The sequence below is a fragment of the Astatotilapia calliptera genome, chromosome 3, assembly GCF_964374335.1.
Source record: "Astatotilapia calliptera chromosome 3, fAstCal68.1, whole genome shotgun sequence".
NCBI lineage: Eukaryota > Metazoa > Chordata > Actinopteri > Cichliformes > Cichlidae > Astatotilapia > Astatotilapia calliptera.
Window position 1 is genome coordinate 56532179 of NC_137424.1, and position 25549 is coordinate 56557727.

The 25549-nt window shown below is 38.8% G+C and overlaps 1 protein-coding gene and 1 long non-coding RNA gene across 2 annotated transcripts in view; one reads left to right on the forward strand and one right to left on the reverse strand.

Moving 5' to 3' along the window:
• LOC145425534 (uncharacterized) overlaps window positions 1-25549 on the reverse strand; it is a 273752-nt gene that overhangs the window by 62456 nt on the left and 185747 nt on the right. The window lies entirely within an intron of this gene.
• Window positions 6152-16492, forward strand: LOC145419279 (protein NLRC3-like). The gene is made up of 12 exons (XM_080298557.1): window positions 6152-6287; window positions 6469-6568; window positions 7505-7534; window positions 7744-7857; window positions 8111-8233; window positions 9279-9330; window positions 9863-10082; window positions 10180-11974; window positions 12065-12238; window positions 12594-12767; window positions 14090-14136; window positions 14213-16492. The coding sequence occupies exons 3-12, from the start codon at window positions 7527-7529 to the stop codon at window positions 14752-14754; spliced, it is 3249 nt and encodes a 1082-aa protein (XP_080154683.1). The 5' UTR covers window positions 6152-6287; window positions 6469-6568; window positions 7505-7526; the 3' UTR covers window positions 14755-16492.

A 25549-nucleotide genomic window follows, 5' to 3' on the forward strand; every position in this document is an offset into this window, starting at 1 on the left:
TATATTGTGGAGGATAAACATGTTTCTTTGCCCTGAGCTGTGTCTGGCAGGCAGAGCGTCGCCACAAATCTGAAGCTTCTGATTTCGAGAAAATGAGCTCAGGGAGACACCTGGTGGACAAACAAAGACATGACAGGAAGAAAGACTAAAGTGCAGAGTGGAGACAAACAGCTGGAAATACTTGTTGGAAAGGATTGTCATGCTTCAGACAAACACACAGCACACACTCTAACAGTCCTTTATTTGCACTGAAGGAGACACGTGAAGAAACCAAATCACACAATAATGAAGTGAACACATTCATAGTCAGTGTTCAAGATGATGTATAGAAATGAAAATCATGGAGCATTTATGCATTTTTACGTCTGTGTCACAGAAACTGTTCAGCTATTCTCTGTTTATTAGTCTATTTATCAGGAACCTCTGTTGATTTTACATGTAAAGGATTTTCCTTCTATCACTGAACCTTTTAAGGGTTTTCTCATAGTAGTTTTGGGGAGTTTTTAATTAGATTTACAGCTTCAGAATAACTTTGTGATGTCAGATCAGAAAGTCTGTGTCCAACCCTGGTGTTTGATCAGATGTTTGATCCCCGCAGGGTTGGATTTTTTTCTATGAATGTTGAATTTGTTGTATTTGATTTGAGTTAGATTTTTACTGATGGATGATTCGTTGTAAAGTGGATCTACCAACAGTTAATTTTTTTGAACAAAGGTTCTTTACACTAAAGTGAGGCAGGAGATGTGCTTCCAAGATTTATTATTCAGACAGAGAATAACTTTTTTTTTAAAAAAACCTACACATTCAACCATACAGGGAAGAGGAGTTCAGGACTGAGGCTTACCAGCAGGTGAGAATGGTCGACACAAGGGGAAGGCGGATCCATCAAATAAATAAATTTAAAAAAATAGATCAACTCAGGCGCTTTTGAACGTGCACTCAATCGTGAAGGGAATCCGGTCCTGGATCAGTCCGCGGTGCTACTGAAACAGGGAAGAATGATTAGATGATGTTTGCCGGCTGACAAAAGCAGCATTCACTGACACCACAACCCTGAACCCGCTGCTCCTCCCCTGCAGCCACAAACCACACCCCGCCACAAATACCTCAAACTTTACATGAGCAAAATTGTGCAACAACAACGCATAAACCTCACAACTTTTCAAGACACACAAAATTAAACAATGCTTCATCAAAGAAAAGCAATACACAGTTAACCCACCTCAAACAGGTGCACACACACTCACTTTAAATTATTAAGGCTCCATTTAAGACATCGAACATGGTCACTGCTCAAGTGACAGAACTGCACAAAACCACACTGAATGTAGAGAACACAAACCAACGCACACAGCAGCAAAAAGAACTACAGCAACACAACGGAGAACAAACGAGAAGCACAAAACAGGAAAACAAACTGAGAACAAAACAGCAGGATATCCCTCAGCAGCAGCTACAATATCTTCAGACTGACAAACTGCATTTAGCAGAACAACAATTTAAATTCAAAGAACAGGAAACTGCAGTTTATACAAACCGGGTCCACTAAACTACTCCACCTGAACAGGAGAGGAGCGCTTCCTGAACCGGTGTTTGTCAAAACGTCAGACATTGTCAGATTGGCCGAAAACGGCGTTCACGCCGCCGTCGCTCCAGTACAGCTGAGCAGACTGCAACCGTGGGAGAGAGTGACTGTGTTTCACACGCTGAGCTCGAGCTTTCTGATCCTGCACTTCATGACAGATCTACCACTGTGAGTAACACTGTTTCGTCTTCCGTGGACTCTGTATCTCCTACATCACATAACTCTGTTACTGTGTGTTTGAACTCTACAGACATTATTCAGAGTGACCCCTCGGTGTCAAGTTATTCACCGGTTGTCCTCGTTAGTGATCTTTGTGTTCCTGAGCCGTCAGACTCTGGTAATGCTCGCAGTGTTTTCTCTGAGTTAGCCAATAAGGATTTTCCAGCTGTTGAGCTGAACAAAGGACTGTTATTCCACCCCAGACTCACCTACACGCTGTTACTGGCACTGTATCCCCGCTGGACTGTTTTACTCCTCAGCCTGTTGATTCTGAGGTTTCCCAGCCTGAGCCCAGCCACACACCATCAACAGCTGGAAATAAAACAGTGCGTGCTGAGGAGCACAAACAGTCGAAGACTTTGTCCTGTAGCCGATGCTCCTTCTAGTGACTGGTTTGTGTTCCAACCTGTTTTGTCTTTTCACATTTGCGGTGTTGCCCAGCCAGCCCTGGACACAGTAAAACTTCTGCATCTGAGACTTCCTGTGTTGGTCCGACAGTTTCCCAGTCTGTGATCTTTTCTGCGCCTCAGCTGGTAAACGTAAATGGTAACAGAGCGCAACCTGCCACAGTTAAACTGGCTAAAATGCTTGAACTTAGCACAAACTTTGTTGGTTCCTGTTTACATCTCAGCTTCTTCTTATTTTATATATATGGCCTGGTCATGGGGAACGAGACAGAGCACAGGAAATATTGGTTTTTGTTTTTTGGCTTTTTTTTATTTGTCCAAATGATCTCGGAAAAGCACAGTTTTAAGCACAGTGTTTTAGTTTTTGTGGTTTTGAGTGAAAACATTTAAGTTTAACGTTAAACCCAGGAAGAGTTCCCACTTTGGGTTCCAGTTTAAGCAGATTATTAAAGTAGATCTAATTTTAACGACTTCACAGGCACCTGTTGAACTGTCACTAACCCAAAACCAGCGACAGCTCTAATCCTGCTCCACAGGCTCAGCCTAAAACACCTGTAACTTTCAAGGTCTGAGACAACAATAAATATCAAACTATCACAGTGTATTAATAATTAATATTCATAATATATGTGTAATACTATTTTTATTATTATTTGATTTGATTTTCCTGTTTGCAGCAAACAATTTTACAAGCAGAGCTGCTGTCAGTCCACAGTAGAGGCCGATCCTTCCTCGTCTCTCTACTGCAGAGACACAAACACATCTGGGTTTCTCACATTCATTAAAATCAATTACACCAACAACACATCAGAATAAGAGAAAAAAACTGTTAGGAGCAGGTTATGTTCAGAGTTTTACTTTTAAATTCACATTTTCTCTCTGAGTCTCTGAGTTTTAGAACAAAACCATTTGAATTGAAACATCAAACTAAAAATGTCCTAATAAACTTTCAAACAGAAAGTGTCCGACTGTTTTCTTTGGTCTGTTTTACTCTAAATTCACATTTATATGAAACATTTCTGCTGATCTACACAGACCAACAGTCAGCAGAGTCAGTATCAAATATCAGAAAGTGATTATTACCAGTCTACTTTCATAAGTCACCAGTATCCTCTAAACGTCATGTTGCCTCCTGTCATTCAGAGGTGTGTGCTGAGCTGGAGCAGCAATAATGTAGAAACTATGAAACAGAAGAAACTGCAGCGCACAGGAAACATTTATGACACGTTGAGTTATGATTACAAGTGTGTGAGTCAGTGTTGTGTTTCACTTCTTAAGACTCAAACACTGCTGTGTTTTGCTTTTAAAATGTACGTTTATAAATTGATGGATGATTTGGATCATAGACGAACATTAACTCTTGATGTGCTGGTGAGCTGCACTGAAACTGTGGCTGCAGACTCTGTCAAGTGTCAAGTGTCTGTTATTGTCATTACCATGTGCAGTCGTACAGTACAGAGTGAAATGACAGCTTTCCTCTGAGACCCTGGTGCTACATGTGACATATAATAGAAAAACACGGGACTACGTAAAGTGCAATGTGCAAAAAATTGCAAAGAAAACAAGACAAGACAGTGCAACACTAGACAGAACAGGGCGACACAGACACAAGACAGTGCAATGGATGTGTGTGTGTGTGTGTGTGTGTGTGTGTGTGTGTGTGTGTGTGTGTGTGTGTGTGTGTGTGTGTGTGTGTGTGTGTGTCCAGTCACTGAGTGTTCAGGAGTCTGGCGGCTTGGGGGAAGAAACTGTTCCATAGTCTGGCAGTGAGGGCCCGAATGCTCCGTTATCTCTTTCCAGAAGGCAGCAGGGTGAAAAGTGTGTGTGAGGTCCTCCATAGTGCTGGTGGCGTTGCAGGTGGAGCGGGTGCTGAAAGTGTCCTTGGTGGAGGGAAGAGAGGCTCCAGTGATCTTCTCAGCTGCTCTCACTATCCCTTGTAGGGTATTGCAATCCGATATGGTGCAGTTACCACACCAGGCAGTGATGCAGCTGCTCAGGATGCTCTCGACAGTCCCTCTGTAGAAGGTGGTAAGAATGGATGATGGCAGATGGGCTTTCCTCAGCTTCTGCAGGAAGTAGACACGCTGCTGGGCTTTTTGGTTATGGAGCTGGTGTTGAGGGACCAGGAGAGGTTCTCCACCAGGTAGAGACCAAGGAATCTGGTGCTCTTGACAACCTCCACAGAGGATCTATTGATGTTAAGTGGGCAGTGAGCTCTCCGTGCTCTCCTGAAGTCAACAATCATCTCTTTTGTTTTGTCCACATTCAGAGACAGGTTGTCAGCTCTGAGATGAGTTTGAATCCCTGTGATCTTGACCTCAAGTTCAGAGTCAACTTTTCTGAGATCACCTGTGATTTTCACATTTACCAGAAGTGCAGCTGCTGAGAGGCTGAGGGGTAGCAGCCAAAATGTTTTAGAAGAAAGTTCATGTGAGACAAGATTCAGCTCTGCTGAGTTTTTTATACTTTTATTTAAAACATATATATGTGTGTGTGAAAAGGTTCTTCCTCAAATCAAATTTTATCGTCACAGGGAGAAGATGATCTGCAGGATCCTGCTGCTCATCATCCTCACCTCATGTGTCTCTGGTTAGTTTACAGCTTCACTTTATGAACTCCAAATAAAGCTCAACAACAGATTTCTTCCAGTTCTCAGTGTGTCTGCTCCTCTCTTTCCCTCTCTGTCTCCTCAACAGGATCATTTGTAGTCAATGTGACACAGACCTGCTATCAGGCAGAGGAGAACCACAACATCACACTGGAGTGGACGTTCACCACCAAACCTGAAACATTTATCCTCCTGAGAAGCAGCATTTATGTCCTCTGTAATGGACATTTGTTTTAAGTCTATATCTGTTGCCCCTTTTTAGCTAAGTCCTCATGTACTAAATAGAGGACGTCCTGGGATTTCCATTGATATCTTGTGTGTTTAGGCCTCTTTTAGATTCAAACAGAAAGGAAATAATAAAAAAAAGTTCATTTTTTCTCAGACTCAGTTTGACAAAAAGGCTGAAGCCATGATCAGTGTTCATCTGACACAGGTCCAGTCCCGAGTCATCAGTCCTGAGTCTGAACAGCTGAAGTCTGATTCGTCCTTCCTGAGACTCTGACACCTGAACGCCTTCATGAACATGACAGGTGTTGAGGTGAATACGTTGTGTTAAATGAAACCAGAGTTCTGCCAAACAAATTGTCATGGACATAATACAGGACAGAGACCGTTTGATCAGTTATCTCTCCCCAGAAGATAAAAATATAATTCCAGGATCTGTCAGGTTTGGTTGTGAGCGCCCACTCCAGTGTGATGTGTGTAATGTTTTAGGCTCTAACACAGGCAGGCACAACAGAACAGGGGAAACAGTGGATTTAAACACCTGTTGTTGAAAACTCAAAACAGATTTTGGCACAAAATGGAGAATCCACTGTGTGATCATGTAGTTCAAAGTTCAGGCTGGAACTGAAACAACAACAAAAGTGAAGAATCAGGAACAAACACACACAAACACACAGACAGTGAGCACACAATAAGTAAGAAAAATCAAGTTACAGAAAGCAAATATAAAGACTCATTTACACCAAAGAGTGGGTCTATTACTGAGATGGTGAGCTCAGGTAGAGTGAAAGAAAACTGCGTCTGAGCCAATGACCTGAGATTGGACACTGAATTATTATTAATATTAATAAATTTTCCAGTTTACCTACATTAACATTTCTAAGTGTGCCAAAGAGACACATAAACATGAGCTCATATTAGTTCCTATTACAGAGGATCATATGTTTTTGTTTCAAGGTCAACACACACACATAATTATTGTTATTTTTTACTCCTGTTTTACTGATGTCTTCAAACATTACTCATAAAACCAAACCCAATAATATCTGTGTGTTTCTTTGAAGTTGCTGAAAACTGAACAGAAGCTGTGGTGAACACAAACAGAGGAACAAACTCGCTGATGTAACCTGACCTCAGGCAGCCAGGCGTGACAGCTGTGTTTGCATATGGAAATACACTTGGGTCCGTGTCCTGTAAGGGCTGATGAAAAAAGTACAGAGTGAAAGAAGGACACACGGCAGATGTATGTATTTTATCTTTCATTTATTTTTACTGTAATTCTGTGTCTTCTGTCCTGCTACAAATGAATTATTAGCCAGTCAGCTATCTGGTGAACGTGGTTAAATATTTCAGTCAGTGCACATCATCATGTGAAGCTAAGACCAAATCAGCTGATTATATGGGATAATGTTGTCCTCTGAAAGGGGCTCGTGACCACAAAACCTTTGAGAACCTTTTTACTGGACTGAGGAAGCTGAAGGTTTCCCACTGCAGGCAGAACAGACTCTGTTGGAAGGACTAAAGGTGAGACATGAACCATGAATTAGGTGTTTTGTGTTTTCAGACAATCAGATGATGGTTTTATGTGCTTTGACAAAACTGTTAATGCCTCTGGGTGATGAGCTCTCTGTGTAGTTTATCATGTGTCTGATTCAGGTGGCTGGATCATTTCTGACTTTGTCAGGACGCAGAGCCCTACAGTTCTTAACATAATTATTATTCAATTAAAATGTTTTACGCCATTTAGTAACTGCATAATTTATGTTTAGTTGTTCAAACCCTTTACTTGATGGATGAAATTCAGTAGCCAGGGGCAGGAAATTCAGCAAAACACCAGAACAAGGCAGTGTTTAACCAGTTTAACCAGTCTAACCAGTCTAACAGTTTAGGCGTGTCATCAGTACAGTGAGCACCTGTATTCAAAACAATAATAGATACGAGAAAAACAAGGAAGTGAGCTACAGAATAGTTTACTTAAATACAGACTCAAACTCCTGAAGAATAAAGTGGTGAAAGTAAGACAAGACCTTAATAGAGAAAGAACAGAATCAGATCTTCTCCCAGTGCAGACAGCAAACAGCTGCAGACAGACAGTGTTCAGGACGATGATGAAAAAGTGAATCTTTGATCTGATTTATATCATGTAAGTTTTTTATGCTTTTTTTTTTAAATTTGCTTTCTATGTAATCTCCTCTTTAAAAAGTTTAATCATCACAATGATTGTTTGTTGACTCTTTGATTGCCAGAAAACAAAGCTCACTTTATTTCAGATTTTTTTGAAAAACAATGAAACCTTAATTATAATATAATATAATATAATATAATATAATATAATATAATATAAAACTATTATTATAATTAAACAGGTATTTGATAGCGATACCTTATTGCTATCAAATATCTCAATAAACAGAAAAAAAATATAATCTGTGTTTTATTCTCACTTTTCTCTTCCATCAGGTGACTGCAGGTTTTTACCAACATGGAAAGGTATCACACTCAAAACCTCACATTATCGTCACTGCTAAAAGAACAAATACAGAAATGATTTCATACATGCAGTAACTCTCTACAACAAACCTGCTCTCTGTTTTGTTAATTCAATTTAATCCTGCAAAGTTTTTCCAGCGTATGTTCCACCTGGAGATTAAAAAAGTGTATATATATAACCCTGCCTTATTCTTTTCCTCACTCCTCAGACCAGACTCTCCTGAGCCTGAGACCAGACTCAGCTCTGTAACAATGAGGGAGAGAAGCTCTCCAGAGAAAGACCGTCCTGACTTTAAAAGCAGGAAACTGTCTCCTGATGAGACGTAAGAGTTAACAAATTGAGTAAACAGGTTTGGTTTAGTCATTTATTTATTTAATTTTTAACTTTGTTCACAAAAAGAAGAAAAGACAGTTGGATAAACAAACAGACTAAAGAGAACATTGTGAAGAGCATCAAACTTTTTAGCCTTATTGTAATATTATCATTGTGACTAGCTCCAAGTTTATCCTACTTTTTGTGTCTGAAGGCGAAAAATGTGATTTCTCTGCCTGATGGTCTTTTTCTCTGTTCACCAGGATCACTGAGACACCAGATGCACCTGAACCTGAACCTGGACCCAGCTGTGTGTCTTTGAAGAGTGATCGGTCAAAGTTTTTCATCTTTGACTTTAAAGGAACAAAGTCTGCTGCTGCTGAGGAGTAAGACATTTCACATTTACCTTACAGCTCTGTGGTACACCTAGCCTCAGTCCTGAGATTAAAGAGCTCCATAAGTGAGGCTGCTTCTTTAAAAGAAAAATAAATCTATCTTAACAGCCCTGCATTCCCTGCACTGGGCATCACACTGATTGTAATTTATGTGATAATCAGCAGGAATGTGTCAGCAGTCAGTTTGACTCTTTTATTTGGTAAATGAGAGTTTCAGTATGATGCGGTTGCCAGTTTTGCGCAGGAAGGTGAAATGATCTGCAGCTGTATGTGTGGTGCTGGATGCCACGATATGAGCTGCTGGATTTCTCTAAATATTAAATGATTCTCATAATTCATAGTGACACACCATCCCATCACCATGGCAATCATCAACAAAATCGATAAAGGAAATTAGCAAATCTTTTATTTTTAACCTTATTATTGACATTACATTTTTCACCAGTGGTTCTTTTTTATATGACCTGCATGAAATAACAAGACAAAATGGATTATAATGTAGTAAGATAGTAAGCGCTATACAAATACAGACCATTTATACAAATACAGACCATAAGATGATCATTTTTAGTTCAGCATCGGGACACTGAACACCACAGATGTAGCCGAGTGTAGGCTGATTCAAAGTGTCATCATATGATTTTGTTTATGTGTATTATAAGTTTTTATACTCAGAAAAAAACTTCAGCTGCTGCTGTAAGATGCTCTTCCTTGTATTTTAAAGGCACAAAGGTCAAATTTAAAATGAAACACTTCAACACAACAACATGAATCTGACTTTTTTAATGTGATGATGCAATGTGCAGGAAATATCCATAATATGGTCATTACAAGAACACTGGTACAGAACCATCACTGACCTGTTAGTTTTGGACTAGTGGAGTCCAATAAATAAGTCTATAAATTAACATAATAGGTTTGTTACAGCACAGTTGTGCTTGTTTTAATCAGGATGATTTTCTAACAGTAGAAGAAGAAATCTGTGGCTTGTATTTATGTGCAAAATGGTTCAAATGTCTTCATGATGTCTCCACAGAGCTGATCAGGAGAGTCTGCAGCATCAAACTGATCTGGACTCAGTATTTAAGGTTTGTACATGTACACCAACCTCTGTTTGTAATTATTTTCATGTTGCACAGTCCAATATTCATCATAAAATAATGGCAAAATATCAGAAATAATTCAACAGTGAATTAATTTTTTACTTTATTTTTATTTATAAAACACTTTTCAAAACAAAGTTTCAGCATAACTTTATAACACGACCTGGAAATAAGGTGCAAGTACCCTGTACTTACGTGGAATTTGCAGGAAACTACAAGGTACATAAGATGTAAGATGGGAAAATGTACCATGAAATAACAGAGTACTTAAAATTACCTAATTTAATTTATGTTATTATTTTATTGTTTCCTGTACAAAACCTGCAATCTAACTATAATAATTATTTTAATTGAGTGTTTTAATTATATATATTTTTTCATTGTTTCCTGTAAAATGAACATAAGTACAGGGTATTTTTGCTAAATTGAAAACAAACACAAAACAAATCTGTGAAAATTCATTTTTACAATGAAGATCTGATTTTTGTTAATTCAGGTTGTGTCATTTATTTTCCAGATGCTGGAGGAAAACATTATCACTTTTGTGAAGAACGAACTAAAGAAGATGCAGAATGATCTGAATCCAGATTATTCAGAGTGTCAGAGGGATGAAGAGGAGGTGTTGGACAGTGAGGAAGAGAAGCAGAGAAGGAGCAGCAGAGAGGCATTTCTGAAACTTGCAGTTAACTTCCTGAGAATAATGAAACAGGAGGAGCTGGCTGACTGTCTGCAGAGCAGTGAGAGGATTTCTCTTCATAAATTCAGTCTTTACAGGAATGAAATTGTCACATTTTCTATAACCATCACACTCATGTTTCTGGTGCTTTCCTGTAGAAAATCCTGATCCACTTTGTGAGAATACTTTTAAATGTAACCTGAAGAAGAAGTTCCAGTGTGTCTTTGAGGGGATTGCTAAACCAGGAAACCAAACCACTCTAAATCAGATCTACACAGAGCTCTACATCTCAGAGGGAGGGACCGGAGAGGTCAACACTGAACATGAGGTCAGACAGATTGAAATGTTCTCCTGGAAACCAAACAGACCAGAAACAACAATCAGGTGTGAAGACATCTTTAAAGCTTCGACTGAAAGAGACAAACCAATCAGAACAGTTCTGACCAAAGGAGTGGCTGGCATCGGGAAAACATTCCTGACACAAAAGTTCACTTTGGACTGGACTGAAGACAAGACCAACCAGGACATCCAGTTCATGTTTCCATTCCCATTCAGAGAGCTGAATTTACTGAGGGATAAAAAGTTCAGCTTAGTGGGACTTATTCATCACTTCTTCACTGAAATCAAAGAAGCAGGAATCTGTAACTTTAAAAAGTTCAAAGTTGTGTTCATCTTTGATGGTCTGGATGAGTGTCGACTTCCTCTGAACTTCCACATCACTGAGATCCTCACTGATGTTACAGAGTCCACATCAGTGGATGTGCTGCTGACAAACCTCATCAGGGGACAGTTGCTTCCTTCTGCTCACATCTGGATAACCACACGACCTGCAGCAGCCAATCAGATCCCTGCTGAATATATAGACATGGTTACAGAGATCAGAGGGTTCACTGACCCACAGAAGGAAGAGTACTTCAGGAAGAGACTCAGAGACAAGGAAGAGGCCAACACCATAATCTCTCACATCAAGACATCACGAAGCCTCCACATCATGTGTCACATCCCAATCTTCTGCTGGATCACTGCTGCAGTTCTAGAGAGCGTGTTAAAAACCAAACAGGCTGGAGGAAAGCTGCCCAAGACACTGACTGAGATGTACATGCACTTCCTGGTGGTTCAGACCAAACTGAAGAACATCAAGTATGATGGAGGAGCTGAGACAGATCCTCTCTGGAGTCCAGAGAACAAGAAGATGATTGAAGCACTGGGGAAACTGGCTTTTGAGCAAATGCATAAAGGAAACCTGATCTTCTATGAAACAGACCTGACAGAGTGTGGCATTAATGTCAGAGAGGCCTCAGTGTACTCAGGAGTGTTCACACAGATTTTTAAAGAGGAGAGAGGGCTGTACCGTGAGAAGGTTTACTGTTTTGTCCATCTGAGTGTTCAGGAGTTTTTAGCTGCTCTTAATGTCCATCTGACATTCACCAACTCTGGTATCAACCTGCTGAAAGAAGAAGAAACAGCCTCAGTGCAGACTGATGAGTCTTCAGTAAGACAGTTCTACCAGAGTGCTGTGGACAAGGCCTTAAAAAGTCCAGATGGACATCTGGACATGTTTCTTCGCTTCCTCCTTGGTCTTTCGATGCCATCCAATCAGGATCTCCTACAAGGCCTGCTCACACAAACAGGAATCAGCTCACAGATAAATCAGGAAACAGTCAAGTACATTAAAGAAAGAATGAATGGCGCTCTCTCTCCTGAAAAAAGCATGAATCTACTCCACTGTCTGAATGAATTGAATGATGACTCTATAGTGAAGGAGGTCCAGCATCAACTGAGTTCAGGACACCTGTCTAAAGTTAATCTCTCTCCTGCTCAGTGGTCAGCTCTGGTCTTCATCTTACTGTCATCAGAAGCAGGTCTGGCTGTGTTTGACTTGAGGAAATATTCAGCTTCTGAAGAGGCTCTTCTGCAGCTGCTGCCAGTGGTCACAGCCTGTAAGAAAGCCCAGTAAGTATCCAGTTTAATCCTGGCAAGACATTGCTTTAAAGTATTTATTTCAAAAGTTTGGAAAGTTCACTGCTATTCATGTCTTTCCAGGTTGGGTGGCTGTAACCTCACAGAGAGAAGCTGTGAGGCTCTTTCCTCAATTCTAAGTTCTCAGTCCTCCAGACTGAGAGAGCTGGACATGAGTAACAACAACCTCCAGGACTCAGGAGTGGAGCTGCTTTGTGTTGGACTTGGGAATCCACACTGTGTGCTGGAAACTCTCAGGTTAGCTGACTCTTTGTTTCAGGAGATTTGGATATTTCACAACAACTGTCATTATTTTATAGATTAAACATGTTGTTACTTTTTTGGTGTAAGCCCTGAAAGAGAACAGTAGAGTAGACTTGAAACACACACTTCATAAATCAGAAAAATATGACTTTATCTATGATTGTCCATCATAGCAAAAAAGACAGAAAGTCAATGTGTTTTGTTCTTTTTTAAAACTGAGTGAAGAAAAGCCAGTTTGTTTGTTTTTTAACTACTTTAACTGAAATCAGAATCTGTTAATTTGACTGCATGTACATCATCAAATTCAGAGCAGTTCATTACAATGATGTGACATGTTGTATGTTTGAAGGCTGTCAGGCTGTCAGATCACAGGAACAGGCTTCACCTCTCTGGCCACAGCTCTGCGCTCCAATCCCTCCTATTTGAAAGAGCTGGACTTGAGCTATAATCATCCAGGAAACTCAGGAATGAAGCTTTTGTCTGCTCTAAAGGAGGATCCACATGTGAAACTGGACATACTCTGGTAGGAAAACAGGAAATAAAGCTAAAATATATTTTTTTCTCCAGCATATTGTAAGGTAACCACTGATCTGATTGCCAGTAATACAGTCTGTATGTCCAGTTAAGTGGGCAGCTGTGTGGGTGAATGACTCAGAACCAATCACAGTTAAAACACGAGGAAGGATACACAGCTTGAAGGAGAATGTAACAAATACATAAGGATCGGACCCTCGATACTGACGTTTCAAGACTGTGTCAATCAAAACACCAACATCACATGACCATGGCTAAGTGAGGTTTGATGTGTTTAACCCCAGATCTGACAGGTGCCTTTGTGATGGTTCTGGGTCTGTGATCCTGTTTATAGTTTCGTTTTGCTGCTTCCTGCTGCGTTCCCTATGTCCTCACTTCATGCTCCACACAGTCACAGCCTTACCTCCCTGTTTTTAGTCAGCTGAGGCACCAGGATTCCTATTTTCATGAACAAGTCATCTGTGCAGGAACACGTTATTTTTAATTGTGATTGGGAAGAATAATATATGCTCTCAGTTCAATTAAGTAAGTAAGTAAGTAAGTAAAATTTTATTTATATAGCACATTTCTAGATAAAAGATCACAAAGTGCTTCACAAGGGATAAAAAAAAACAAAACAAAAACAAAAACAAAAAAAAACCAGTCAAAAGTTAACAAAACGCAATTTTAAAAAGTACTCAGATTCAAAGTGTAATTAAATAAATATTGACTTAATTGGAATGTTTGCTGTCATAGCCTCCTGAGAATCGAGAAAAAAATCATCTTCTCATTGAACTTTTTATTGTTTTCTGCATGCAGGACTCAGTAGGTCTATTGAGGCTGGAAATAACCGAAGCTACAAAACAAAAACAATAACAGGAACAACTTGACTTGAAAAACGGATTCAGACTCAAAAAATCTAAAGCCTTTGTCATTATCAGAATGAGCACAGCAGTCTTTTCTCAAAATATTTTGTTCTATATATTTATTTCTTTTGTTTTGCACTGAATAACTAAGCATCCTCACATGTGTTAACTGAAAGAGAAAATAGTATTTGAAGCACAGTGTTCATTGTAGTGACAGAAACACAGGGAGGCAGAAAATAAAGCAGACTGAAGGTTGTATTTAGGTATTTAGATAATTTAAGAACCTGGTACAGACCCGATGATTTATTTTTTTAATTGTGCTTTGATACATAAAACCTTAGAACTGTATTATCTGTTTGACTTTATTAAGAGATAAAATAAAACACAAGGTTATTTCTCTAGAAAAGATGAATCAGAGAACATAAAGGCCACGTCTGCACACTAAAAGATAATGTGCTCATTTCAGTGTGGAGCCTCAAGGAGTCCAGTGGATGAGACCAGGTCTAAGGAAATGTAAGTATTTTTGATTTATGAGCTGCATTCACACAATCTTGTACTGTTCTACATTTTTTCTCACGGTTCCTTTTAGATTTCTGTGATCTGATGCTGGATCCAAACACAGCACACAGAAACCTCAAACTGTCTGATGACAACAAGGAGGTGACACATGTGGAAGAAGATCAGCTGTATCCTGATCATGATCTTAGGTTTAATCACTGGCTTCAGCTGCTCTGTACCAACAGTCTAAGTGGTCGCTGTTACTGGGAGGTCGAGTGGAGTGGAGAGGTTCATGTTGCTGTAGCTTATGGAGGAATCAGAAGGAGAGGAGAAGAGGATGAAAGCAGGTTTGGAAGGACTTACCAATCCTGGAGTCTCTACTGTCGTGATAATATAGGTTACTATGGAAATCATGATTACATTGGAAGAGCCATCCCTCTTCTCCCCTCAGCTCTCTCTCACAAAGTAGCAGTGTATGTGGACTGCTCTGCAGGAACTGTGTCCTTCTACAGTGTCTCTTCTGATAAACTGATCCACCTGCACACCTTCAGCACCACCTTCACTGAACCTGTATATGCTGGGTTTAGGGTGAAGCCTGACTCTAGTATCCACCTCTGTGCTGACTCACAATAATGAACTTACTGTGCAGAGAAATATTCTCACATTGGTGTTTCATACTTTTCCTCACTTAGTATATCAGGTATACTGTCTCGTACATATATTAGTAGGGATGGGTATCGTTTAGGTTTTGTCCGATACCGGTGCCAAACCGGTACTTTTGAAACGGTGCCGGTGCTTAAACGGCACCGTTTAAGCATTCTTCAATGGAGAACACAAAATTGGTCCAAAAACCTCTCATGTTCAGCTGTTTTTTTGTAAAGAGATAACAATGTTAGCCTTTTCTGCAGCTATGGGGCATATATGGTATCACTCTTGGCTGGAAGCAGTGCTTAAACAATGGAAAAAACACAAACTTTTGTCCAAAAACCTCTCATGTTTTCCACTTCTTCTTTGGTCATTTTAGCCTTTTTGGCCAGGGTGAAGGGAGTAACTGCCAGCAAACAAGAAGACAGCCGCATGCAGCTATGATGATGTTTGCTAGTTCACCTTACCTGCATTAATGTAATAACGTGGTTAGCCTACTCAACGTAAATTACACACGAACAACATTAAGCTACTCACACAGAGAAGAACGGCTGCTGCTGCCATCATCATCCTCATCATTTCTGCTACACTGGCAGGGCTAGGGGCCAGGACTCTCCTCTTCGGGTTTTTGGGGGATGTTGCTCCACCCGCAGTAGATGCGCTCGGTGTGAGGTCTTGCAGCAAGCTATCAAATACGGCGCATTTCTCGGCTTTTAAAAAAAACGCAGTTGTTTCATCGGATTTGAGGTGTTACCTCCTTTGACAGTATCACAGTATCAGCTTAAAGCACTTGTTGCTGCTGAGTTTGCATCTTTTGCTGTGAAGTACAGCCAGACTTTTGACCGCTTCGCCTTGGGCATTTTTAATCTGTAGCTCTGCTCTAAAAGAACGTACGTATTATACCTGGACCCGCCTACTATCCTCGGAAACGTAAAATGATTGGCTAGAATCTAAAGTGTATCACAGCTCAGGAAAAAAAAAAGCACCGAAATAAAGCACCGAAATTTGCGCTGCTTTTCGGTCTGGTTACTACCGTTTATGTCAGAACCGGTGCCATTATGGCACCGGACACCGGTACCCATCCCTATATATTAGTTTGTTTTTCAGTCGAGAGATGTTGGATTAGACTGATTCTCCTGAAATTTTTTTTAATCATCTTATTGTCTTTGGTGCCTTTTTTAAGAGCAGATATCAGTTGTTACTTATATACTACAGTTTAAATGCCCACAGGACTTTTAGTGCTGAGGAAAGAGGAACTGTATTTTTAAATCTGTTGCATTACTATCATCTATTACTAAATTTGTTGCATTATACACATTTTAATCATGCTTAGACTGATGGATGAAATCTTTGGAACATATAATTTAGACATTTTAGACGTTGTTGGTTAGACTTTGTGATGATGAGAGCTGCAGGCTCTAAATATTTTGTGTATAGGAGTCTTTAATTTTTTTACATTGCATAACTATACATTTGTGTCTCTCTCTTGTTATGCAAATTAAGTAACATTTCACTACAATTAGTTCCTGGAGAAAAGCAATATCACCACTGTGTGACCAGTTTTCACAACAACTGATCTGGATGGTTCTGGATCCATTTATTAGTCTGTGTTGATCCAAATGTAGCTTCTAGTACTGCTGATACAAGAAGAGCAGCTTATGGCTAACTGGACGCTGTGGAGACGTCTCTCTTCAGTTCATAATCAATAAAAACAGTCTGACCTCCAGTCTGTGTTTCTTGACTGAACAGAAACAGTTTTACAATCTGAGATCTGGTTTTTTTTCCCGTGTTAAAACAGACTCATGAAATGTAACAGAAACGGAAAAGTGAAGACAAAAGAATCAAAAACAGTTGGATTTTTTCTTCTTGACTTCTTGAATATTCTGTCAGTGTATGTTTACTTCTCCCGTGTATATATGTGTGTAGTATACACACCAAGTGTTATTAAAGTTAGGTTAATTAACAAACTTGATTTATTTAATTTACAAACTTGTATAGAGTAAGTTGCAATTCTGTTAAAGTGATTTAATCCTATAGTTTCAGTAGAGCTTGTTTTGGTTGAGTAGATTTATCAGATGTACTTAAAATTTCTTGTTCAAATTAAAAGTATCATACATTTTATATTTCACTAACCCACTTGTGTGGAACCAGTTGACATAACTGGGTGGAGTAAATACAACATTTTATTTCTTAGAGTGTATTTAAAAGTGACTGTTTGGATTCATTTAACCAAGATAATTAAAATCTGTAAATAAATGAAAAAATGCATCTTTGAAAATGAGAGTAGGATAAAAAAAAAATAATCTGAAAAGGTGATGATTGAAGAAAGAGAAAAGTACACAGGAGTATTTTAATCTGTTTGACTGGGTCCAGTGAGGTCACAGCGCCTCCAGCAGGTGGATTCCAGTACTGTTTGTTTTTTAAGCTGTAAACAGTTTCCTTCTCTGCTGTCAGTGTCTGTTTGGAGCCGAGTTACTAAAGAGGTCTTTTATTTGAGCCAGTTTAAATGGTTTAAATTTTTTTTTTTTTTTATTTATCTTTATTTATTTCAGACATAATAAAACAAACAATAAAAAAAAACAATATATACTCATCTACATGTATTTTCATTTACGGATACAAATATATGTGTAGATATACTCACACACACGTATTTGTACAGACAAACAAGAAAGAATTGTAATAAAATAAAACACACTCATCTAACATGAGATAACAGTCGTTTGGTCTGAAAAGGAGTAGGAAGAAGTATGCACATACTTATTAACTCCTACCCCTGCTCAACATCTTATTAATCCCACATATTTACCTAATTCTCCTCATCGTATACTCCACACAATACACAAGAAACTTATGTCAACAAGATTTGAAATATCTGTTTGTCTCCTCACTAACGGGACCTAAAACACAACCCAGCTGACTAGAAAACACAAAAGCGCACCACCTGGTGGCCAGAGGTGGAAACACAAATGAAAGCAAAGCACACATACACAGCTCCTTCAAGTTTGATGAAGTGTGCAGCTCTCTGAACACATGAGGCAGAGTTCATGTCACAGCCACTGCTGCAGCAGCAACAAAGTGAGCCACAAAAGACAAGAGCTGTTACTCAACATCAAATACTCCAAGTTTGTTCTTCCTTAGTTGCTAATTCAAACTTGGCAAATTAACTTAAGCGCCCAGACTTCTGAGCATGGGAGGACACACACACACACACATTTCGACTGTGATTAATATATAAAACGGAAATTATTAGAGGCCACATAAATAAAAATATATATTACTGATTTATTTTAATATTTTTTTGAAGTGGAAATGTGGAGTTAACAGTTGTTTGTAGACAAAACTCTTATGGCTTATATACAGTCTACTAAATGACTTGTGTAGATGAGTTAGTGAAATTCTACTTCAGAATTGGTATTTATTAAAATTATTTCTCTTTTAGCACATAGACAGTGGTGAGAGTTATAAGGCCATGTGGTGGTGCAGAAAGCTGCATCTGGTCAGAAGGGAACAAACACACAAACTTGTTGGCTGGATTTGTATAAAATGAAATGTCTGGCAATGGACAGAAGCAAGGATATCGATGGTTACACCCTTGTGCAATGAAGAGGATGCATGTTGTATCACAAGACACGATAAGACAGCTGATTGTTTTGTTTCACTGAGGCATTTTGTGAGGGTATAGCTGCTGTGGCATTTGTCTGGCTTGAAACAACAGCTGTAATCTCCACATTTCGACTTTTCTCAAAATACTATTTTGAGGTAAAACTCCTTCCTTTCATTAATGTGACCTTAGTACTCTACTGTACCACTAATTACCCAAATTGTTTTGAAGGATTTCTCCAAAACATGTAGTGATCGAAGATATTGATAGTCTGATATAATAAGTGTTTGAAGTTGTGCAGAACTTGTCTGTGTCACCATTTCACAGAATATGATCAGGACGTGACAATAGCCAAATTGTCCAGCAGAGGCCACTATGGAGATGGTTTGAGATTGTTTGGAATCATCAATACAAGCACAAAGACTTCAAATGTTTCACGAAATCTCGCTTTGCTCATCACTAGTATGGTGACAACTTCACAGGAGGTCCGTATCTCAGCACTGTCATAGTTAAAGGTGACCTTCATAAACCGAGAAACTGACATTCATGTTTGCCACAGGAAATCCACATTTACTCCTAACTAAGCGTTTAAATGCACAAAGGGCAAAAATAAGATACGAAACAGACACTGAGGCAGAGACTAAGATGCATAAACTTGACAGGGACAAAAGGAAAACAAACATGAAAATGAAACTGACTAAACATTTGAGACACAGGGTTCATAAGAACAACAGTCACATTTTTACTCAAAGTCCCCAGATACATTCATTAGACACTATTATGTCTAACATTTTGTCAGATTGAAGAAACCTTGTTGTATTTCCCATCAATTTCAGTGCAAAGTGTTTCACATGTAAAACCCAACATGGGAAATAGACTATGTGCACGTTAGCATATGCTACTTCCGGTGTGGAAACTCCTGTGGGGAGCTTTGTTTCCGGTGTCCTATTCGCGCCTTGTTTATGGCCCAAATCAAGTTAAGCAAATGAATGAATCAAGCGGCGATTTACATTTCTATAGATGTCTTGGGCATTTACCCAATATGTCTGTAAATGATGTTCATCGACTTGTCGATATTTTTTCCCCCGCGCCTCAGAGCAAAAGAGAAAATGGATTCAAATGTTATATTTCTCAGCTGTCCCTCGTTTATCGCGGGTGTTATGTTCTAAAAATAACCAGCGATAGGTGAAATCAAGTAGCCAATTTTAATTTTTGACGGTGCGAAACGTTTCGTCAACATACAATACTGCACCTCAGAGTCACACTGCTAGTGATCAATGCAGCGATTCTGTACTGTACAGGAGAGATGTCACGGAGGAGATCGTCTGCAGCGATCAGGATGCAGGAAACAATGTGATTTAAAAAAAAAGAAATTTTTGTGTTGCTTTTTTTCACGGTTTGTTAACATGCTGTGTAGGTGTGTACTTGACTAGCTGATATCAACAAAACAGGGGAAACATCTGGTTTGACTATTCTTCACCTGTAGTTTGAATGCTGAATATTTGCCTGTTTAAATCATAATAATTGTCACTATACAGAGATGTGCTTCTGAATGTGGACGATGTGTCTTCTGCATGCAGTGATGCAGTTCTGCTTGTGTTGAGTGATGTAAACAACTGATCGATCTAAACTCTTTAAACGTCAAAGTTGATCATTAGATTTTTTTATGACACAACAGCAGTGAGTGTTCCCACCTTCTGCTCTTTGTAACTTAACGCGATCTTTCCGTTTTTGAGTTTTGGACATGATTTTGGAGTATATCTGCACAGTAGCGATTGACCGCAAAGTAAAGCAACCGGAAATGTACAACCCCACATCCGGTCTCAAACCAGGAAGTTAGCATTTTCTCGTGTACAGGGTCTATTCTGCAATTCTCCAGTTGAGGTGCTTGATCAGATTACTGGAATGCAAAACAAACAGCAAACAACACAAACAAACAACAAATCTCCAGAAGCAAAGTTAGATAATTATCTGCTATCAGATATTCATCATAAGTAAGCGCATAGATGTATAAATCATACAGTAGACAACAATGAATGAAATAAAACCAAATGTTTACAACATTTTTCAGTTACAGTTGGGAAATAGCAATCGATTTGTGAAATCACAAATCTCAAAATTCATTTTTACTTTTTAGATTTTGGTCTTTAATAATGAAGAGTGGGTTTTGTCCTGTTGCTTTTGGACTCTTTGTGTTTGATGGTTGGATCCCAGTTCTCATGTGTTACAGATAACTGAAAAAAAAAAAAGACAATAACCTCATGCAGCATCACAGTTTAATGCAAATTGAACTTTAAAAAAACAGAAGCACAAAGTTTATTCAAGAGAAACAAACAAACCCAAAAAAATGTAACATTATAAATATCATAGGAAGTTAAGCAGGTTTGCTTCAGAGCAGCATACATGTACTACAGTGTCTGGAAACAGAACTAAAGGGGCTTTCACACTTTTAGATATGACATCCTGAAATTATGATGCTGTGGAATAACCTCAAAGGACCAAAAAATATGTTGTATGCATTTATATCTACATAATTATAGAAAATATTTCTGTCTGGTATTAAAATTGTTCACTTTGTCTTCACTTCCCACTGCTGGTAAAGACGACTGTTAAGATGTATCTGTCCCACTGCGCAAGTGTCCAGTGAAGGGGGGCATGGCTACGCGCAGGTGGGAAGGGGGAGTAGAAGTTTTGGAGGGTCAGGTTTTTTTTGTGTGGTTGAACGAAAGAAGGCTACCATTAAAGTTGGTGTTAACATACCAGTTGTGTGATTATTGGACTAACACTACAAGGATATTATTGAAGAAAGCGTAATAACAGGTAACATCACCTCTTTTCACTACATTTCACTGAGAAAGTCACACTGACAGCATGAATCAACAACACTCACTGAAACCTGCAACAACAGACAAGTGATGAAAACAAGTGACACAAACTCACCTCTATGTTTGTGTCATTTTCTCTGGTGTTCAGTCCAAAGTTCCTCTTGTCTTACTAATGTAGCAGAGCATGAGGAAAACAGCCATCAGCAAAACACCATCCAAGGACGCACGCACAACCAGAAGCCAGGAGGAGTCAGGACAATGTGTAGAGACTCCTGCGGTGACACTTTCACTCTGTGCTGTTTCTGTCTGCAGTGTGGAAGCAGGTGGGTTTGAATCTGTGAACAACAAACAGAAAAAATATCAATACTAAATCAATAGCGATACAGACAAATGCAGTAAAACGAATCATATTATCATACAGGTAAATACAAACATGAAGCACTAAATGCAGCATTAACATGAAGCTTATGAGTAAGTTCAATAGGGAAGATCTGTAATCACTCAGCTGCCTGCTTTCCTGTTCTTTACATCATTATTACTTTTTCAGATAAACCACAAAGTCACGTTCAGTCTCATCAGATCAGCTGATGGATAAGCTGATACTCTTTTACACATTAGACTGGGAAATCTCATATAAAGCATATAAAGCGCACTACATATGTTTTCACCTGCATGAGTAGAAACACTCAGCTTTAGTGAAAGATGATGATGATGATGATGATGATGATGATGATGATGATGATGTTTTGCCCTCAATTTTAGCTCCACCATCACAACTTTAAAAAAATGATTCAAAGTGGAGCTCACACTTCTTAAACACACATAACCTTAGATTTCAAATAGTTAAAAAACTTTTAGTAATACAAAAAATGATGTTTTGTATATGATATGTGCTCTGATTAAAAATTATTAGTGCACATTATGACTGTGAAACTTACTATATTTAAATATCTGTATGTTTTTTTAAAGCGTCATAAGAAATATGGTTTATATTTGTGAATGAACAGAGGAATAAATTTATCAGCACAACAAGAAATTAATACTCTGAGATCGGACATCCAGACTTCAACAATTTGTCCTTTATTTGATGTTAGAAAATGTTGATGGCAGAAAAAAACTGAAGTTATGGTGTTCGACAGCCATATTCCTCGAGACCAGCTTGTTGCCCTGCTGAGGCCCCTAGCTAACTCTCTCTCTGATTCTATGCGTAACCTGGGTGTCTATTTGGATAGCTCCTTTAAGCTCGATAAGTAAGTATCATCTGTAGTTAGATTTCTAAAGCTAAGCATTATGTACCACACAGGGACCTGTAAAAGCTTATCCATGCTTTTGTGACCTCCAAGTTAGATTATTGTAATTCTCTCTACTGTGGTCTCCAAGCCTTCTCTCTTCGAAGGCGGCAACTCGTTCAGAATGCTGCGGCTCGCCTTCTTACTGGCATTAGAAAATTTGACCCTATTACTCCGGCTCTTGTTGATCTACACTGGTTACCAATCAAATATCGCATTGAGTTTAAAATCTTGCTACTCACTTTTAAAATCCTGAATAACATTGCGCCCAGCTACCTCACTGACCTCCTTAATTTGTACACTCCTTGTCGTGCATTAAGATCATCAGGTCAATTACTCCTGGCCCAACCTAAGTTTAGACTGAAGACCAGAGGCGATCGTGCCTTTGCTTCAGCTGCACCCAACCTTTGGAATAGCCTCCCTGCTTCTATTCGAGCCTTGGACTCTATCCAGTCCTTTAAATCAAGATTAAAAGCATATCTATTTGACTTGGCTTTCCCGACCAGTTAATACCCTTTTAAATCTTTTAATTATTAAACTTTTAAATCTTTTATTAGATTTTATTAAATGTATTATTTTTATTAATTTCACTGCTGTTTTTGTCTTCGTAGCATATTTTGTATTTATCTAACTCTCCTGGTCTGTTAGTGCCTCTATCCTATCTGTGCTTGTGCCTGATTTGTACCCTGTTTTTGACTTATGTTGACTCTCCATATTACTGTGAAACACTTTGGTGTGCCTTCGGGTTTTTAAATGTGCTATATAAATAAAATTGTATTGTATTGTATTGCATTGTTAGAAAGGTATAATGATGTCTCAACCAATCAGCTGATCTCTGGCAGTAACAACAATCTCACCTCAAAGTCACCAAAAGTTAAAAGTTATTTTTACTGTTTTGAAAAGAAACTTACCATCAATGACAAGAACATATTCATTCACACATGAATCTGGAGACAGAGGGTTCCCATAACCACAGATGTACTTTCCTGTGTCTGACTTGGACGACTGTGTGATGGTTGCATACAGTCCGTACACAGATCCTGGTCTGTGTTCAATGCTGTATCTGCCACTCTCAGATTTGTTATTAGTTGTGTCAATGAGGATCTCCCCTTCATTCTTACACTCATTCTTACAAAAGAACTTCCTGTGTCCATATGTGTTGTTGGAACATACCAATGTCATCTTTTCTCCCTCAGTTTGTGTGCGATAAAAACCAACGTTTTTATCCAGATCTGTGAAATAGAAGAACATTAATTAGTCTGAACTGAACCAGTTTGTGGGGGAGGTGTGGTCCCTGGCTCAGCTGCAGGGGAGGAGTGGGGCAGTGAGCTCAAGGGGGCAGTGCCAAGGAGGCTGGAGGGACAGGTGGTGGTCATTTAACCATTGAGGTTTCTCCCTATATATATAGTGAAGGCGGAGACCTGAGAGAGAGAGTTTGTGTGCTTATGACTTATGTGCCGAAACGTAAAGCCACGTGTGTGGCACTTCAATAAACACCCCACAAGCATACAACATACAACATACTAGTGTGTTGGGTCATTTTTTACACTGTTGTATTATGATTATATTTCATGGATCAAATGAGCACAGTTATCATTTCATAATCAATCAGAAAAATCTGAAAAACACATTCTTACCTGATCCTCTGAGAATCAAAACTTGTTGTTGCATATTTAATGAAGTCATGCAAAATGTAACATACATACTATGAACTTAGAGGGCAGCGTTATAGACCCTTGAAGTTCACCGGTGTGAGTGCAAATGTTTTAGTTTTTTTTTTCATTTGTCTTATTTTTTGAGGCATTTCTCAGGACTCACAGCTAGAAGATGAGCCTGTATATAAAAAAGGTGACTAACTTCTTTTTAGCATGATGACACTCTTGGAAGATCATCAACTTTTTAGGTCAAACATTTCTTCTGTTACTCTCCATCATAGGAATTAAATTAGTAGATTTCATCTATTTAAATCATGATGTAAACCATGATACTGATGCTCAAAATCAGTTATAGAGAAAAGAAAATCTGAACAAAAGCAAGATTTTGCTTTAGACTTTGATAGTTGGAGGTGGTGTAAAACTCAGTTTTAGCAGAGCCTAAATTTGAATCAATAAATCATTGAATATTATTGTAGGCTTTACACTGAGGTGCTAAAACGTTATCTTAGTACAGTTGTCACATGCCATATAACATGGACACTTAAGTGCAATAACAGGTAAAACGTGCTTGTATTTATTGATTGAACAGGTTGATCTAAAAGTGATCCACATTACTAAATTAGACCTGGGGGGTCTCCACATTTTCAATTTCACTCACCTTTAGTAAAAACTCACCATTTGAAACTCTGACCTCAAAGTCAAAGTATGAATCTGGAGCAGAAGATCTTCCCAAACCACACCTGTACATTCCTGCGTCAGACTTGATCATTTGTGAGAAGCTTAAAAACACAATTCCTCTTCTTGGAGATCCATCTTTATACTTCATGCTGTATCTGCCACTCTGAGCTGTGCTTCCATCTGTTTTAATGAGGATATCTTCTGCTCGCTCACATTTTTCCTTACAGAAGAACTTTGTGCTTCCAGACAAAGATAAGTTGCAGTTAAGCGTGCCATTAAATCCTTCAGCTGCAGACCAAATATTATGTTTTGCCTTGACGAGCCCAGCTGGACCTGTCAGATGAAAAATAATAATAATACATCTAAAACAAGATGGATAATCACAACATTATTTAGTGTATGTAGATACATGTATTTCATAAAGTGTTTTATAAAGTTGAGTATATTTTGAATTAAAGAGCAACATTAAGCTCATCAGTCCTCACCTGACAAGAAGCAGAAGAAGTGAAAATGGAGGATTTTCATTCTGATGCAGAAAAGTCGTTAAACTTCAGAAGAACAGCGTCTGACTCTTCACTCTGTCAGATCATCAGAAAACTGAAGTTACTGAATGAGTTGTTTCCTTTTTATCACTTCCTTTAACTTTTTTTGGATCCATCCATCACACGATGATGTAGATCAGTACTGTGAAGTTTCCCTGATGCCGTAAGTGTGAATGAAAAGAGTTTCAGA

Coding starts and splice junctions, on each gene's coding strand:
- LOC145419279 (XM_080298557.1), top strand. Junction 9,331..9,862: donor ATCTGGACTCAGTATTTAAG/GTTTGTACATGT, acceptor TTTATTTTCCAG/ATGCTGGAGGAAAACATTAT. Junction 14,137..14,212: donor GAGACCAGGTCTAAGGAAAT/GTAAGTATTTTT, acceptor GGTTCCTTTTAG/ATTTCTGTGATCTGATGCTG.